The following is a 19,626-nucleotide window of genomic DNA, read 5'->3' as shown; positions in this document are numbered from 1 at the left end:
ATGAATGCCAATGAAAAGAATAGAAGAATTAACAACCCCAATACCAATATGTAACCAAACATCAGAGACACAGTAAGTAAAGATGTTTCTCAGCAATGCAATGCCCAAGCAAGTTTGAAAAAGAAGAGAATTTTATTTAATGGCTCCTTTGATGTTAAGAAGTCAGATAAATACAAAGTATGAAATCTAAGAGTTTATTTTAGATATAAATAAAAATGTAAACCTAGAGTCAAGAGGATCATTAGCCTACACATTATTGTGAAACTACTTTGATCTACTTTGATCTTTCACAGAGGAGTTCAAAGGATAAGAAGAATTTTTTTTTTTTTTTAAAGACTGAAAAATGAGTGTTCAGAGTGAGGTTAATTATTCCAATTATATCTAAACAGTCTAAACACATCCCAGAAAGTAAATCATACATTTAAAATTACAGATACAAACTACTACACAGAGAATCAAAAACCTTTCATCTTATAATTTTAAGACACGTGTATGAGATTATAACAATCTGAGAATGTTGAGCACAGACTTCTCAGCAAACCAATGGCTTTACAACAGCATTCTGTCTTGTTTATGAACTATGACTTTATATGCCTTTCCTGTGTCCACCTGTGTACTTGTTTCTACCTCCACCTTTATTAATAAATTACTTTCACCATGTAGGAACTGACAGCTGCCTCCTAGCAACAGAGGAACTTCTTTTAGGAGCCTTGTGCTTTAAACAAAGGTCCAAAAAGTGACCATCCTACTATCTTTCATTTAACAGCAATTCTGATTCCTGCACATTATACACGGCATCATAAACAGATTTACTATGAAGACTTTTTATTTATAAAATAAATTCAAGTTTCACATTAAATAAAGCTGAATTCACGCTAAACTCTAAGTGATCAAAGATTAACGTACAAAAGTAAGAACACAGACTGGCATATGAAAAAGTTCAACAGTGTGAACAGGAAGCACCCTGCACAACCAAACGACTAGTCATTAGGTTCAGTCTCAATTCCACTGGGTCAAATCACATGATCGAATCCAATGAGCTTTGTAGTTTTACCTTGCTACCAAAAACAACAAAACTGGATTTCTATTTATATAATTGTTTCAATTCAGAGAGAATTGAAAGGAGGAACAGAACAATAAAAGGTAGGAAATAACTTGTTCCCATAGGTTCCTCAAAACCTGGATCCCAGACCCAGAGCACTTACTGAAGTGAATCATTAGTTCTAATAGGCTTAAATGTTTATACATTCTATTTATTCAAGATCCAGAATGGGTTTTCTGAAAGGTGAATTCTACACATCTTATTGCATTCCTTATCAAGAGTATACATACATACATACCCACATACATACATACATCTGCCTGCCTCTGCCTCCAAAGTCATGCAAAACCACTGCGTGGCTATTTATTGAGATAGGGTCTCAATAAATATATAGTATAAAGTCCTAGCTGTCCTAGAGCTCACTAGGTAGATGAGGCTGACCTTAAACTCAAAAATCCTCGGACCACTGCCTCCCTAAGTGCTTGGCTTCCCCTCCTTTAGATAACATGTTTTGTCTAATTAAAAAAAAAGAAAAAGAAAAAAAAAAAAGGCCTATTTCAAAACCAAATAAACTAGTGCCATGATGTTTTTTTCTAGAATAAAATTTCATAATCATTTTATAACAAGAAGTTCCTAAGTTATCAGGGTTTTCCAATTAATTTCATTGTTAATTTTCTACTAACCCATTCAACTGATTTCCAAATTAATTTAAACATCTGCTGTCATTACATACAGAGTAACTTAACACTAAAGGATTTTGTTTTGTTTTTAATGAAGAGCCCTTGTTAATAAAATTACCAGTATGATAAACTTCTTAGTGAGAGACAAGGGGGAAACATCTGCACAACTGTTTGGCTGGTATGACTCTTACAAAGACTTAAAGAACACTGAAGACACATTTATCATTATCTGAGAGAGTAATTTTTCACAAATACTCATGATTAGAAATGTTGTTCATTTTATTTAGGATTGCAGCACTCTGAATCTGAATGATTCGGTTACGGTGACCAAATAAATAAACAAGAAAATAAGTTAAGTGTTTTTCTTACCTTTAGGTCTTTCCAACTATCTAGCAGCTTGGTGGCCAAATCACTTATATCCACTGTTTTATCTGGAGGTTCTTGGCTTCTCTCACTTTCAACATCCGACACACCCTCTTCTTCATCTTGGGACGGTGTTTCTTCAGCAATAGTTTCTTCTAGTTTTGTGCCACTGCTTTCTTTGAGCTCTGCCTCAGTGTCAGCCTCTGGTTCAGATGTGGGTAATTTACTGACTTCAATGGTGGTTTCACTCTCAACTTTGGACTCACACGGCTGTTGTGGTAGTAGCTGTTGTGACTGCAAGTCATCATCTTCTTCTACAGTGACAGTTTCTAATTGATCAAGGTCCTCTTTACCATCCTTGCATTCTAGTTCACTGGTGACGTCAGAGATTGCACTGTCCATGCTGTTTTCACTTATAATCTTAAGCCTTCGAAACACGAGTTTCTTGGGAGTCTCTGTATCCACTTCTGTGCTCAGCTTGATGGAAGGATCAGGAGTATTAAGTGGCGTGTGAGCACGTGATGTATTCTCACTAGAATACCCATCACCTTCACTTAATGGAGGGACAGCAGTCTTGGTCTGAGACCAGCGTTGAATGATTGGAAGAACCTTACTTTCTTCCAACATATTTTTAGTAGGAATGGGCAAATGCTCCAGAGTCTTTATAATCTGATTAAATATATAAAAAAAAAATCGTATCATTTGTACAGCTGCCCTTTCAAACATAAGTACTTACAGAAGAAATACTATATTTGGGGCATTGTCTTACTAAATTAATACCCATGACTTCATAAATATAGATGCAGTTGAAGGTTATAACTATAATAAAAAGTACAGAATAATGACATAATGACTACTCACACACTAAGTGTGACTGATAAATACTCTCTACAAAGAAGGAATTCCCAAAACTATGCAGCTTTAAAAAATAAAAAACAAAAGTACTATACCTCATTCCCAGTCTCCTTTTCTATAAATTTCCCCCAAGTTACTACAATAAAAGCTTGGGAACTATGCAACACCATGTGTTTAAATGATAATTTCCACACTTAAAAGATTCAAACACATGGAACACATCTTTGACACACAGGAGGCAGAGACGAGTGGATCTCTGTGAGTTTGAGGCCAGCCTGGTCTACCTATAGTTCTAGGACAACCAGGGCTATATAGAGTAACCCTATCTCAAAAAACCAATATATTTTTTGTTTTGTTTTTAAAAAGGTGGGTTTTGTTTTGTTTTGTTTTTAATTAATTTGCTGACTTTGGGGTCATAAAGGAAACTATGGTTTTTGAAAAGCTACCTATCGGGGCTGGAGAGATGGCTCAGTGATTAAGAGCACTGACTGCTCTTCCAAAGGACCTGAGTTCAATTCCCAGTACAATTCCTACGTGGCAGCTCACTGTAACTCCAGTTCCAGGGCACCTGGCATCCTCACACAGATATGTAAGCAAAACACCAATGAACATAAAATTTAAAAAAAAAAAAAAAAAAAAAAAAAGGCTACCTATTGGGGGCTGGAGAAATGGCTCAGGAATTAAGAGCATTGGCTGTTGTTCCTGATAACCTGGGGTAAATTCCCAGCACCCACATGGCAGCTCACAACTGTCTATAACTCCAAGATCTGAAACCCTCACAGAGATATACATGAATGCAAAACACCAATGCAAATGAAATAAAAATAAATTATAAAAAATAAATAAAAAGCTACCTATCAGGGGCTGGAGAGATGGCCCTCATATATACCAAATAAATAAATCCTTAAAAAGAACTAAATATCGGGGTGAAGGGAAGGAGAGGGAGAGGGGACTTACATGTGAAACAAGCCTGTTCCCTAACTTGAATTAATAATAAAAAAAGGGGGGGGGGACTAAATATCAAAAGTCAGAACTTTTGAAAACACTTGTTTTTCAGGATGTTGTAATTCTTGTCAATAATTTTTAAGAACTCCAAACTTCAATTTTTCTGTATTTTACCATAATTTAAAAGTAACAGCATCAGCAATAAACTGAATTACTACTGTGATACATCTTGCTTACAGTTTCCGATATACAGGCTGATTTTAAGACACTATGGGGAAAACCAAAGGCAAACTTACTACCAAAGCAAAGTATATGTAAAGTTATAACTACAGGAACAATATAGGTATAATAAACCTTGTATTATTTGATACTGATGGCATAGTGTTAAATTAGTAATCACCCATGTCATGTACCTTCCAACTAAGCAATCAATAGAAGCAGTTTTAGAAATGTGGAAAGACTGTGAACTGACCTCTTCCTGAAGCTTCTGGTTACTTTCCCGGCCATCCCCAAGCTCTGCCATCCAGATCCACAGCAGCGACAACCCATGACGTTCCAGAAACGACTTGAGACAGGACTGCGAGTGTGTGTTCTTTCATGGGAGGAAAAAGGCATGATGGGAGGTGTTAAGGAGGCAATGCCAGTCAAATGCTACAGAAGCCCACAGTGAGAATTAAGAGTTTGCTTACATTAATGTACGCACATGCATATACATACATACATACACACACACACCCAAAAACTATTTTTATTGACTACAATTAGACATCTAACAAATACCCTAACAAATTTTAATATTTAAGAAATTTTGTTCTTTAATGTATCTTTGTCTGATCTACAATAATTAGTACAGAATAATGACATTATGACTACTCACACACTAAGTGTGACTTATAAATACTCTCTACTCTGATCCGATTTTTTCCACTGAGTACCACTTCTACTTCTAAGTGTCTTATGAATTTAATTAGTTACTTGAACAAAACTGAAAACAATGTCTCTGGTGATGGCGCACACCTTTAGTTCCAGCATTTGGGAGGCAGAAGCAGGCAGATCTCTTTTGAGTTGGAGGCCAACCAGGACTACAGAGGGAGTTCCAGGCCAGCCAGAGGTACACAGAAAAATCCTATCTTGAAAAAAAAAGCAAATATATACATACATACACACACACAAACATACATTCTGGTAGTACAATTGGACTTCAGAAAAAATGGAAAATGATTAAAATATTAACATATCATTTACAGTGAAATTCAGGCCTGGCAAGCTAGTTCAAGCAGTTCAAAGTGCTTGCCTGTAAGCCTAATGACTTAAACTCAATCCCCAGGTCTCACATGGTAAAAGGAGAGAACTGAATCTCCACTGACCACCACAGGCACGTGCCTACACAATGCAATAAATAAACTAAAAAATAAATAAATGGATAAGTTAGGAGCTAGATACCGCTCAATGGTTAAGATCACTTGTTTCTCGAAGAGGACCTGGGTTCAATTCTTAACACCCACATACATGGTGGCTTACAATTATCTATAACTCTAGTTAAAGGGAATCTCTAAATCCTCTTCTGACATCTGCAGACACCAGGCAAGCACACAGTGTACAGTCATGTACACATGCAGGCAAATACAAAACTATACCACCAATCCTAACATTTTTTTTAGATACATTTATTATTATCCATTTCTTATGGCATACTTAGTAAATTGGAATACATGGATGACGGCTAAAATTCTTTACTTTGAGATTCTATAGTAACATAGTTTTGGAATACTAGTAACTGGTGGGAAAGGAGGGAGCTATACCAAGTACCATGAATTATTACACAAAAACAAAATGCCATTAATGTGCTTTTAACTGAAAGGAAAAGCAAACCAAGATTGCTATTAATAATACTGAACTTGAAAGCCATTTTCAAGGGTATAAGTTTTCAGAGTCCTAAAGAACGTACATATCCATTTAAAACATTTCTCCCATCAGTCAGACTGTAGTTTAAGTATCCTACCCCAAATTCAGAAATGAAAATAAATTTGTATTTAAGTGCTTACCTGAATAAGCTTGAGACAGGTAAGTTTCTGTTCCAGAGTTTCAATTCTAACCATGAGCCGGGATAAACTAAGAACCTGGTTTTTATCAGAGAGGCCCTCACCATTTTCCATCAGTGCTTCTAGCTCTCCATCCACCTACCACAGCAAAGAAAATATGTAGTTATAGAACAAGTACAATTCAGTCACTTACTCAAACAACCTGAAAAAAAAAACAAAACCAGCTTTCACAAGTAATTTAGAAAATGAAAAGTAAGACTAAAGGAAGGAACCATGCTATGATACTAATTGGGGGTGTGGAGGATACAGAACGAACACACACACACACACACACACACACATACACACACACACACAGACACACACACACACACACACACACACACACGCACACACAGAGAGAGAAGGGGGGAGGGAGGAGGAGGGAGGGAGGGGAGGGAGGGAGGGAGGGAGGGAGGGACAGAGACAGACAGAGAGATATCCATGCCTGTATTATCAGCATTGAAAGTTGAGACAGAAGACTATGAACTCAAGGCCAGGCTATGTCTCAAAGCAAGCAAGCAAGCAAAAAAAGGCAGGCATAAGCACAATATCTGATAACATTAAATCTATTGTTGAACTATAAATTAGCTAGGAGTGGTGGTGAACACCTTTAAACCCAGCACTAAAGAGGCAGAAGCAGGAAGATCATGTTCCAGAACAGCCAGCAATGTAAAACAGAGAAACCCTGTCTCAAAAAACCTAAATAAACAAATAAATAAATGAAGTATTTCATTCATTCATTCATCAGCTGTGTGAATAAGAAATTATTTAGCCAGGCAGTGGTGATCCACACCTTTAATCCCAGCGGGGGGGGGGGGGGGGGGGTGAGGAGGGGGGTGCACCAGACACAGGTGATCTCTGTGAGTGTGAGGCCAGCCTGGTCTACAGAGTAAGTTCCAGGACAGCCTCCAAAGCAATACAGAGAAACCCTGACTCAAAAAAACCAAAAGAAATTATTTAAAGGCCTGAGGATATGGTCCAGTGGCATATACAAGGACCTGAGTTTAATTCAATTCCCCAGCACTTGGCATTGCTGGACATGGCGAATCAGACCTATAACCCAAGATCTCAGTAAGTTGAAGCAGGAGATTTTTAAGTTGCCTTTTTTTTTTTTTAAAGGAAATGATTATTTATTTACTTATTTCTATGTTCAAGTACTCTGTTTGCATGTATGCCTGCCATTATAGAAAAGGGCATCAGATACCATTACAGATGGTTGTGAACCACCACATGGTTGCTGGGAATTGAACTCAGGACCTCTGGAAGAACAGCCAGTGCTCTTAGCCAGGCTACACAGAGAAACTCTGTCTCAAAAAACCAAAGGCTTTAAGAGAGATAAAGAACAAATCATGAGATGAAAATATAAAATAAAAAACCAAAAGCATTGCTAAAAATACAGCTGTATCTCCTTTGCCCAGCAATGCCACTGAGAAGAAAACAAAGAAACCTTTCTGCACACGTGCACCAGGAAATGCCTACAATGCTCACTACAATCACATTCGCGATGGCAAAAACAAACAACCCAAATGTGTGTAACACATTTTAATAAACTGGTATGTCTGATCAATGAAAACTTATGGGGCAGGTCAGGAGGCTCAGAAGGTAAAAGTGCTTGCCGCCAAGCCTGATGACCTGACTTTCATCCCTGGGACAGACTCCTGCAGACTCTTCTCTATCCTTCATACTGTGGAATGTGTGCATACACACACCCCTCAACAAAGACAGCAAGCATGAGCCTGTCTTTTTAAGCATACTTTACAAATTCCCAGTACTCTAATCTCTATTAAAATGAAATAAAAGCATCTAGCCACACCTCTTTTCCAATGAAATTTCATCAAAACCTGAATTTTCCTTTTATATTAAACAGAAAAAGCTATTTCCTTAAACTCTTATCCTAAATCTGAAAACCAAGCAGCACACTTACCGAATCCTTCTTTCGAGAGCGCTCCTTTTTCATCTTCCCTCCTGCTGCTCTGATGCTGACTCTGTTTTCTCCTCCCAAGTAACCCCGGCAGTTAGCTGACCCACAGAAACATTTCTGAGCTTCTTTGCTGTTAAGGAATGAACTCAGTTATGGAAAGTAAAGCATGTAAAAGTGACAGCACCTTAAGGACCACACTGACCTACAGGAAATACATAAGTACTCATTTAAGAGATTCTTACAAACTTTCTAAGAATTGCTTAGAAAAGATAATATTAATTCCTTTTTTTTTCATCGTGTCTCTGTGTGTGTGTGTGACTAGAAATCCAATCTATGGGTTCCACATGTTCAACAAGAGTTCTACTAGTAAGCTTTATTTCCAGTCCCTTCTCTACTTTCTATTTTTGAAACAATTTCTCCAAGTTGCCCAGTCTAGCTTTGACTGCAGCTCTCCTGTCTCACCCTCCCATGTATCGAGAGTGACTTCATTATTTTCCTAATCTTTTACCACCTATTAAATGCCAATTACTTAATGATTTCTCAATCTTATAAGACTACTTATTGATACATGAAAATAGACTATATACATATTTATACTAGAAATAAAATTGCTTACACAGCTTAGGTAATTATCATTTATGTATAACTGTTTAATTGGTACACAAAAAAATAATTTATTATAAAATATAATGCCATCAGGACACTCAAAAGGAAACATTTGATTCAAAAGCTTATCACATAGGATGACTTCCTGTAATATCAAATATAGTTAATAATTAATTAAATGAAACCATGGAGACAGGAAAGCGGTAGAAAAGAATACTGACTAAAGTCTACAGGCCTGGATAGAAACTACCTCTGCAATTTTTGTGCCCAAAGTTACCAGAAGAAAATGAACGAATATTTTTAAAGTAATGGATAGATTTAGTGTGTGTGAGAGTAGGGAATACAGCATGCACCACTATGCCTTGCCAGAACGGGCTCCACTAAGTCAGTTTATGCATTAGAGTTATTAGATCTTGGACCCACTGCTAGTGGCCTCACATTCTTCCAGCCACACCATTTAGTCAGAGCTCTTAACCTCTGAGCCATCTCTCCAACTCCCAAAAGGTATTAATAAGAGTACAATATGGTATAAGACAGACAAAATTAGCCAAGAGTTAATAAATGATAGATTAAAAAAGGATATTTTTATCTTCACACATGTTCAGAGTTGAAATTTCTATAGTTTTTAAATTTTGTTTTTTAAGAAAGGTTCTCATCTAGGTGAGGCTGTCCCTCAACTTGATACACAGGCAAGAGTGGCCTTGAACTTCGGACCCTACTACCTCACCTCCTACAACCAGCAGCTCTCAATCTGGGGATCATGACCCCGTTGGGGATGAAACAACCATTTCACAAGGGTCATCTAAGACCACTGGAAAACACATATATTCACATTACAGTTCATAACAGTAGCAAAATTACAGTTATGAAGCAGCAATAAAAACAATTTTATGGTTGGGGTTACCACAACTATATAGGAACTATATAGGATCGCAGCATTAGGACGGCTGAGAACCACGGTCCTATGTGGTACCACCACATTCCATTTTTTGTTTTGTTTTCCTGAAACAGGGTTTCTCTGTGGCTTTGGAGGCTGTCCTGGAACTAGCTCTTGTAGGCTGGTCAGAGATCCACACACCTCTACCTCCTGAGTGCTGGGATCAAAGGCGTGTGCCTCACACTCCATTGTTTGTTCTGTGCTGGGAATCAACACAGGGCTTTGTGCATGCTAGGAAAGCACTCTATCATCCCAACTACATCCTCATCCTTACATTACAGAGCTCCTATACTATAGGGGAAGCTGTAGCCAAGTCTACTTGGGCGTGGTCAGGGTGAGAGGCGTTCAAGTGGCTGGTTTCGGTTTCTGTTTCACTTTCAGCTTGCTGTATAGACTGCTGCCCTGTCGGCTGGCTAGGTCACTCAGTAAGTAAGGCTTTTTCCCTATTAAAATCCCTTGTTATTTCTACCTGAGTCTGTATTGGTAATTTCCCACATTACTATACTGTAAATTCCTTAGTGGCCAAAAAGATCACATAATAGGAAAAACAAAATGATGGTATACTATAGATGAGAATTGATAGTATATATAACTTGTAAGTAATTCACATAAGATTTTATATTTCTGTATCTGAACATCTATTTTCCATATTAGAAGCAGCAAAATCATTACTTACCCATATCTTTGGAACTGATAGTCAAATGTTAACTCTGAGCCTGAAGGAACTAGTTTGGTGGTAAAAAATCCAACCCTCAGTTGTCCATTCACAGTCCACTGAAATGTTTTGAAATGAATAGACATTAGTAACTGATGTTTGTGCATGCATAAGTATAAAGACCAGCATCATCTGAGTGAATTAAGCACTTAGATCTTTTATGTAATGAGTGTTTTCTCAAAGCAAGTGGATTGATTTTTTCTTAAATAAACTAACCAACATATCATTCTCATTTAATAGACTGTACGATTCAATATCTATAAATTGCCTGTAATATAATAAAATAAACTGCTACTGGACTGGAGAATGTAGTTTAAATGGAAAGCACTTGGCTAACAAACATAAGGCCCTGTGTTTAGTCTGTAGCACAGCAAACAGAAAAAAGAAAAACTGCTGTTTTTTAATTTACATACATTTACATACATGAAAGCTCATTTAGTATTTTAAAAAAAAAAAAGTCAAGTACAGGAATTCTTGGTGTCACTAAGTCTCACAATCTGAGTTCAATGTTCAATTCCCAGCACCAAACTCGTAACTGCTGAGCCATATCTTCAACCCCACTTCCACTGTTTTGAAGCAGAGTCTTCTTAGCCATGGACTAGCTAGCCCACAAGTTTCTAGACCATTCCCACCTGCACTTCCTACCTTGCTATAGGAGCACTAGGATTAAAGATGCCAACTACCACATCCAGATATCCAAACTCATGCACACATGGCATGTACTCAGACATTCACACTAAGCATAAGTAAATATAAATCTCATTTTAAAAGAAAAATGAGTCAGGCCTGGTGGCATTCGCCTTTAATCCCAGCACTTAGGAGGGAGAATAAGGCAATCACTCTAAGTTTGAGGCCAAATGGTCTGCATGGCAAGTTCCAGACCAGCCAAGGTTGTAGTGAGACCCTGTATCAAAAGAAAGGGGATGAACAAGGAGAGGAAAGAAGAAAAAAGAAGAACAGGTGAACAAGGGAGGAGGAGGAAAGGCTCGAAAGATGGCTCACTGGTCAAGAGCATTAGCTTTCTGCCACAGGACCAGAGTTTAATTCCCAGCAACCATGTGGGAGCTCACAACTATCTGTAGCTCCAGTCCCAAGTAAATCTGACTCCCTCTTCTGGACTCTGTAGGCACTACACATACCTAGTGCACAGACAGAGACACAAGCAAAACACCTTACAAACATTAACAAATTTTAAAATTGAAAAAATTAACTACAAAAAAAAGAATCCAAATATGACAACAACCATTGGACTTTGTGAAAATTCAGATTTAACTATCGATTAGGGTATTTTTGAAATAGAATCTAAAATAATTACAGGCAAAGTAATAATCAAATGTAACTTCTGGGCTGGATTTTTAAGAGTAGAAAAATTATAGTTGTAAAAGTTATATTAAAAGGATGGCAAGGTGGCTCATCAGGTAAAAGCATTTGCTAGCAAGCAATAAACTGAGCTTAATCCCATATACTACATGGTAAAAAGACTCCACTGCTGCAAGATTTCCTCTGACCCCTATATGCATATGGGTGTGAGCATGTAAACACCCACGCTCACACACATACACATGAACACACATAACGGCATGCGTGTGTGTGTGTGTGTGTGTGTGTGTGTGTGTGTGTGTGTGTGCATAAATTATAGTAAAGCCTTTGATTAATCAGTATTTCCTTAAATATTAGCATGGAATTATGGTTATTACATACTACATTAAATAAACACTTGAAGGTAGATGAGGGGTGGCAATATGGGCATAAACTCTATTTTTATGATGCTATATTCCTATAAATCTAAATTTATTCCAATATGAAATAAAATGAAATAGGAAAAAATTAAAAGAATACCTTTGGTTCAGAAATTAAAATTAATTGTCAAAACAGCAATCTTGAATAAATATTCAAAATTGAAATAAATTTACACCAACTCACCTTTTGGGTTTCACAGTTTGGCTCACAGCTATGATTCATAAAACGAGAACAATTCCCTTTTTGAGTGGCATCTATTATCTGGGGGAAAGAAAGTAATTTTAAGAGTCTTAAAATGAGATCTTAAAATATCCATACATTTTGAAAAAGAAAGCATTAAAGCAGCTAGGTGATAGTGGTGCACATCTTTAATCCCAGGACTCAGGAGGCAGGTGGATCTCTGTGAGTTCAAGGCCAGCCTGGTCTACAGAGCGAGTGCCAGGATAGGCTCCAAAACATGCAGAGAAACCATGTCAAGCCGGGCATTGGTGGCGCACACCTTTAATCCTAACACTCAGGAGGCAGAGGCGGGTGGATCTCTTTGAGTTTAAGACCACCCTGGTCTACAGAGCTAGTTCCAGGACAGCCTCCAAAGCCACAGAGATACCCTGTCTCGAAAAACAAAACAAGGGGCTGGAGAAATGGTTCTGGGGTTAAGAGCACTAACTGTTCTTCCAGAGGTTCTAAGTTTAATTCCCAGCAACCATTCGGTGGCTCAAAACTATCTGTAATGTGATCTGGTGCCCTCTTCTGGCATGCACTGTATATCTGATAGATAGATAAATAAATTAATAAATCTTAAGAAATAAACAAAACACACATAAAAACATTCTGGAGGCTGGGCAATAGTGGTACACACCTTTAATCCCAGCACTTGGGAGGTACTCAAGTGAGTTCGAGGTGAGCCTGGTCTACAAAGCTAGTTCCAGGACAGCTAGGACTGTTACACTGAGAAAACCATGTGGGAGAGTGGGCTGGGGGGGGGGGGGGGCGCATTCTGGGGAATCATCCATAATTTTTAAAGTTGTCATATGAAGCTATGAAGCATGTATGCTTTTTTTTTTTTTTTACATATAAAGACCACCCTTTCCGATCCTTTTATAAACAAATAGAAACTATATACTAATCCTTTTTTTGTTTGTTTTGTTTTGAGATAGAGTCTAACATAGCACAAGCTGGCCTCAAATTCCCTATATAGATGAAGATGGTCTTGAACTCCTGATCTTCCTGCCTCCATCTCCCCAGTGCTGAAATTATAAGCCCTGGCCACCATCGCTGGCTATTTAATATTGTTCATTTCTTTTTTCTTTTCAATTGTTTTTTTTCCCCTTTGTTTTGGGGGTTGGTTTGTTTGTTTGTTTGTTTGTTTTTCAAGACAGGGTTTCTCCATGGCTTTGGAGGCTGTCCTAGAACTCGCTCTGTCGACCAGGTTGGCCTCGAACTCACAAAGATCCGCCTGCCTCTGCCTCCCGAGTGCTGGGATTAAAGGTGTGCGCCGGCGTGCGCCGCCGCCGCCGCCGCCGCCACCACCCGGCTGTAGCTTCTGGCCACAATTTCTGTTGCTTTAATGATGAATCAGTACACCACACACCCCACATTCCCAAGGCAACACTTTTCATAACTGTTTCAAAATAAACACATCCAAGCTGCTCACCTCATCATTTTTCAGGGCCATGAAATAGTAGTGGATATTTTTGTTCCGTGCATATTCTTTCACCCGAGCTTTAAACTCTTTATGATCAAGTACCTCTCCACAGTATTCCAGAACAAAGGTGTTCCTGCAAAACAATAAAAGAGCACTTCCAGCTTAGGAACTATACTGTAAATTCACAAATTCTAACAAAATTAATAAGAAAAACTGCAAAATATTTATCAAGTACTCAATTCCAGGCTGGCCTTGAACCTGAGATCACCCTGCCTCAGTCACTTTACTTGAATAGCAACACAATAGGCATACATCACCTACTGTTTTCTTAAAATAGCTCTTTCCTTAAAAGACCATTGCGTCTAAAAAATTTTAAACTTTAAACGTGCTTCCAAGATGCATATTCTTTATCTACATATTAAAACAATTGTTTGTGTGCTGGGAATGAAGCTCACTGGTAAATACTTGGCATTATGCAAAGCCCTGAGTTACACACACCACACAGTTTAAATATGGCTTACAAATATGAAGTCAGTGTTTCATAGCTGGGAAAGAGCACTGAAGAAACCATGAGACTGAAAACTGTTAGGGAAAAATTAAATACAGCACCAGCCCTTTGTTGCCCTTACTTTCAGAGTTCTAATAATGAAAGTCAATCTGTCTCTGGCTTCTTGGCTGGTTCCACTGCCCAGAATACATAGCAGAAATTTGCATAAAACAGCTGTACAAAATGGCAATGAAGGTGCTTTACTTAAGCAAAGAGATATTCCCAAGAATAACCCAATATAACTATTTCTTTCACACCACAAAACAGTAAGGGGAGAGGAGGCAAAGGAAGGAAGAAACTATCTATATAAAAGACACAAAGCAGCATTCATGCTTTCAGAGGTGGATTTGTCCTAAAGACCTATTTCTGCTATGAACAGTATAATGTAGTTTCACAAGTAAGTCCAATGAAGTCTTACGAAGTAATAACAGCTTACATAATATATATTCTACAGTCAACTGGAAATCACAACACTCACATCTACTTTATAATATGTTTGCATACTTTTCAGAGAGACTACATACCGAAGGCCATTTAGACAATGTTTAAAGATTGAGAAAACTATAAAGCATGAACAACAACTTTACTCTTATAAAAGTGAGTTGTTCAGGGGCCTGTATAAATGCACCACATGTTTAAATAAATGGTAACTATTATGCACATCTAACACTAAGGGATATTAAAGAAAACATTGATGAGCTCAAAACTAGCAAATTATAAATCTTAGTCCAAGGGATGGGAGAATAATTATTCTCTTATGAGTCATCTGGAGACCTGACATCATATATATATGTATATATGTGTGTGTGTGTGTGTGTATATATATATGTGTGTGTGTGTGTGTGTGTGTGTGTGTGTGTATATATATATATATATATATGTAAAATACTAATGTGATTAGTATTTTGTGTGCATATATGCCTGTGAACCATGTGCATGCCTGGTGTTCACTGATGTCAGAAAGGGGCACCAGAGACCCTGAAACCACTATTATGGATGGTTATGAGATGCCAAGCAGGTGCTGGGAACTGAACCCTGGTCCTCTGTAAGAGCATGTTCTCTCCACCCAGAAGTTTGACTTTTGCTTTTTTTGTTTGTTTGTTTTTGTTTTGGCTTTTCAAGAAAGGGTTTCTCTATATAGCCCTGGGTTGTCCTAGAACTCACTGTGTAGACCAAGCTGGTCCTAAACTCAAAAGATTCACCTACCTCTGCCTCCAGAGTGCTGGGATTAAAGGTGTGCACAATCACCACGTGACCAAAATGGGCCTTTTTATTTATTTTCTAGAAATCAACTTAACAAACAAGTTATCAAGTAGTTATTCTACACAGTAACCATTACTAAACATTTATAGTAAGCAAGTTAACACACTAGTTAAAGTAGTTATTCTACATAATAACCATTACTAAATACCACTAAAATAATTTCCTCCAACATGCCTAACCAGATTCATTCACACAAAAGTGAAATAAAAGCTGACTGAAACCACACTTACGAAGGAAGATCCTTGGCAGCTCTTAAACCCCAGCCTTTCTTTTCTGTCAGTATAACTTCCACATCTGCATGCTGCTTTCTCTGAAACCGTCTATTTGAACAATAATCTCCATTTGGACATCGAGAGGAACTGAAATGAGAAATGGGTAAAAGATTATTCTTTAAGGGCCTTGGCAGTGGCACCAGGTCATATCCCAGGACCATGAAGTGGCTTTTTGGAGCCCATTCCCTATGGTGGGATATCCTGCTCCACCCTTGATATAAGAAGGAAGGGCTTGGTGCTTCTTCAACTTGGTACACCAGACTTTGCTGACTCCCCAAGGAAGGCCTTACCACCTATGAGGAGTGGATGGGGGTGGGAAGGGGAGAGACGGGGAACTCAGGTTGGGATGTAAAATGAAAAATAAGTTTAAAAAAGATAATTCTTTGAATACCATAAAGTATTTTAACATCTTTGCTAGAATGTGCTATATAACAACAAATACTCCATTGGTATTGCATAGTTTATTTGTGGCTAACCAATGATCCTTACTCAATATTATCACTTCCATCACAAAAATATTCCTTAGAATTCAGTGTCTATATCCACAATATAGTCTACCCATTTGATTCTCAAGAAAGACTTGCCTGCCACTTTCTGATATCTAGAATACAATTTCCAGCCACACAGAATCTTTGAGTGCACTGACAACTACTAGATTTGCTAATTAGAGCTGCACCAACAGATGCTATTAAACTTTTATGTTATCATGCATGACAGTTATTAATATTCTTTAAACACATTTGTCTATTTATCTTGCATGCATGTGAAAATTAGAGTACAACTCACAGAATTCATTCTCTCCTTCCATTATGTGGGACCCAGGGAGCACACTTGGGCCATGAGGCTTCATAATAAAGACCTTTACCCACAGAGTCACCTTGCCAGCACAGTTATCAATTTTCCAACAATAGATGTTTCATTTATATTAATCTTATTTTGCTTAAGTTTATTATTTTGTTTAAATTCACTTCCTCTTACTTCCACTCAAATAATTAATCTGGCCTTTTGAATGCAACTACACATACATGCACACACAAACACAAAATTAAAAATAGAAATAAGGGCTGGAGAGATGGCTCAGTGGTTAAGAGCACTGGCTGCTCTTCCAGAGGATCTGGATTCAATTCCCAGCACCCACATGGCAGCTCACAACTACCTGTAACTCCAGTTTTGGGGGAACTGACACACTCATACAGACATACATGCAAGCAAACCACCAATACACATTAAAATATTTTAAAAATATTTTTTGATAATAGACATAAAGATGAGTTTTCTTATTTTTCTAAAATATGTGTTTTTTATGAAACTATAACTATAGCAGGAACAAAAATAAAAGCTAAACTTTACCACAAAAAGAAAAAAAATCATTAACATTAAAAATAAGGAGCCCTGGAATGGAGTGGTGGCTCATTCCTATAATCCCAGCATTGAGGATTCATAGGGAGGCAATCTCATAGAGTTTGAAGCTAACCTGGACTAGACTGGGCTACTGACCAGACTGTTTCATCAAAAAAGACAAAAAAAAAAAAAGGGGGGGGTACCTACTTACTATGTAGGACTGGTTAGACTCATACTCAGATCTGAGGCCTCTTCCTTTAAGTGCTGGAATAAAAAGTGTGCACCACCTAGACTAATAATTTTTCCATATTATAATAATCAGGCTAGAGAAATGGACCAGTTTTTCTTCCAGAGAATCTGGGTTTAAATTTCAGCACACATGACAGCTAACAACCATCTGTAACTCCAGTTCCAGGGCATCTTCTTTTAGCTTCCACAGGCACCAGGCATGTACAAAGTATGTAGCTAGAAATGTAAGCAAAAACATCTACACATAAAAAAATAATTTTTCATTAACCACCTGAGTTTTTTTGGTTTTTGTTTTGTTTTGTTTTTTAAGAACTATCAAGCCGGGAGGTAGTTGTGCACACCTTTAATCCCAACACTCAGTGGGCAGGCAGATTCTGTGTTGAAGGTCAGCCTGGTCTAAAAGAGCAAGTTCAGGACAGCCAAAGCTACATACACAAAGAAACCGTCTTAAAAAGAAAAACACAAAATCAAACACACACACACCTCTCTCCAAATTAGGTAGGTTTATATGTGTAATTAGGTCTCATTATCCAAATTATACATTGTATGCATGTATGTGTGTGTATGTATGTACACAACACACACACACACACACACACACACACACACACACACACACACACGTACATATACATATAATACATATGCCTATGTTGTACACATTAATGTTCCTGGGAAAACTACAGAGGGATAGAGGTTTGGGAAAAGGTATTTCACTTTTTGCATTTTCAAATTTTAGTGTTTTATTTTATAATCAAAGTTTAAAATTACCACACTTTACTCCTGAGGGCATAAGCATTACAAAAGTAAAAGGAAGACTGAATTAAAGTAGTAGTAGAAGCTGGACATGGTAGCATACAAGCCTTTATTCCAGCACTGCAGAGGCAGGCAGATCTCTGTGTGAGGCCAGCTTGGTCTACATAGGGAGTTCCAGGGAAGCAAAAGCTACATAATAGATCTCATTTTTTAAAAGCCAAACCAGAAAAAGAAAAAAGTAGTAATAAAGTTAGAATTTGTCTTAATATTTGTTTTCTATTAAACACCGGAGATTTTTTGTTTGTTTGTTTGTTTAAATATTTTATTTATTATGTATACAACATTCTGCTTCCATGTGTATCTGCACACCAGAAGAGGGCACCAGATCTCATAACGGATGGTTGTGAGCCACCATGTGGTTGCTGGGAATTGAACTCAGGACCTCAGGAAGAGCAGTCAGTGCTCTTAACCTCTGAGCCATCTCTCCAGCCCAATACTGGAGGTTTTATTGCTTATAAATACTCATTTACATGTAGGGAAAAGGTTAAACTTAAACCCTTCACTAATTATTTTTCATATTTAGAGACACATACAAAAGAGTTGAGTGAGAGCAGCAGAGCATTTTCCTTACCATTCAATCATGAGGAGACGATTGAGGCAATCTTCTCCACATGCGACTTCACCTTGAGCTCTTTCATCTTTAGAAAGAGGTGTACACTCACACTGCATTCTTTTAATATCCCGATGGGATTTGTTCTTCTTTCTATTGAGGAAAATTTCATAAAATTTAGTTACATAAGTCTCTTGATGATAATATACTCAATCAAATAAGTACTAAATCTCAGTTTCATGTTTGTTTCTGTAAGTCTACCACTCAAAAGACCACACTAAGGTGGAAATAGACTGAGTTCAAGACCAGCCTGGACCGTAAGAGCAAGATTCTATGCCCCTATCATCTCCGCTCTCCATCCCCTCACCCCATCCCACTAACCTCCCACTCCCCCCCCCCCAAAAAAAAAAACCGAGGAGGAGAAAAGAGGATGATTTGGTGATGATCATCTTGTCATTGGCATAAAAAACCAGGTGTGATGGTGTATGCCTGTAATCCAAGGTATTCAGAAGCCTGAAGGAAGGTCACAAATTCAAGGCTTGGCTAAACCAGAACAATTTAAGAAACAATAATGGAGCCCAGGGGGTAGGGAGTTCAGGAAACAAAGTCTGTGGAATATAGCTAGCTCAGTTAGCAAAGCACTTGCTAATTCTCATACAAATAGGCCCTGGATTCAATTCCTCAGCACCACGGGGGAGGGGGGGGGGATATGTGGCAATGAAGGGAAGAAATGAGTTTAAGTCTTGTCATTCTGAAATTCAACCCTGACTTTCTAGTTCAGGTCAGCTAAACCCCAGACTGAACAATTTCAAGTCACAGCCTATTTAAGGAGAAAACATAAAAGGTAGCTGGTAGGCTCAAGTCTGAGAATTAGCCCAAGGTGGCATAAGCCTATAATCACAGCACTCTCGGGAACCTAACACAAGAAATCTTCAGTTCCAGGTCAGGGACGGGGACGGGACGGACAAAAAGGAATGAGAGCTTATGAGGAACAAACAGTTCAGCTACAGGATCAAGGAACTAAGAACTGCTACATAAAAGTTTGTGTGGGGCTG

The 19,626-nt window shown here is 38.0% G+C and overlaps 1 protein-coding gene across 6 annotated transcripts in view; it reads right to left on the bottom strand.

The window, feature by feature from the left end:
* Nucleotides 1–19,626, bottom strand: part of Setd2 (SET domain containing 2, histone lysine methyltransferase) — a 90,795-nt gene that overhangs the window by 47,256 nt on the left and 23,913 nt on the right. For all 6 annotated transcript variants that reach the window (XR_004769766.1, XR_004769767.1, XM_027414684.2 and 3 more), the window contains exons 4-12: nucleotides 18,593–18,724; nucleotides 15,574–15,702; nucleotides 13,543–13,666; nucleotides 12,072–12,149; nucleotides 10,110–10,207; nucleotides 7,894–8,020; nucleotides 5,931–6,065; nucleotides 4,358–4,477; nucleotides 2,092–2,754 (exon numbers count right to left, since the gene is read on the bottom strand). Coding sequence is in view for 4 of the 6 variants with exons in the window: in XM_027414684.2 (XP_027270485.1) it covers nucleotides 2,092–2,754; nucleotides 4,358–4,477; nucleotides 5,931–6,065; nucleotides 7,894–8,020; nucleotides 10,110–10,207; nucleotides 12,072–12,149; nucleotides 13,543–13,666; nucleotides 15,574–15,702; nucleotides 18,593–18,724 (1,606 nt within the window). In the remaining 2 variants the exon portion in view is untranslated. The remainder of the gene's footprint in view (nucleotides 1–2,091; nucleotides 2,755–4,357; nucleotides 4,478–5,930; nucleotides 6,066–7,893; nucleotides 8,021–10,109; nucleotides 10,208–12,071; nucleotides 12,150–13,542; nucleotides 13,667–15,573; nucleotides 15,703–18,592; nucleotides 18,725–19,626) is intronic.

The sequence above is a fragment of the Cricetulus griseus genome, chromosome 4, assembly GCF_003668045.3.
Source record: "Cricetulus griseus strain 17A/GY chromosome 4, alternate assembly CriGri-PICRH-1.0, whole genome shotgun sequence".
Lineage (NCBI taxonomy): Eukaryota > Metazoa > Chordata > Mammalia > Rodentia > Cricetidae > Cricetulus > Cricetulus griseus.
Note: the sequence above shows the minus strand (reverse complement) of the source record. Positions and strands in the feature narration are given on the sequence as shown.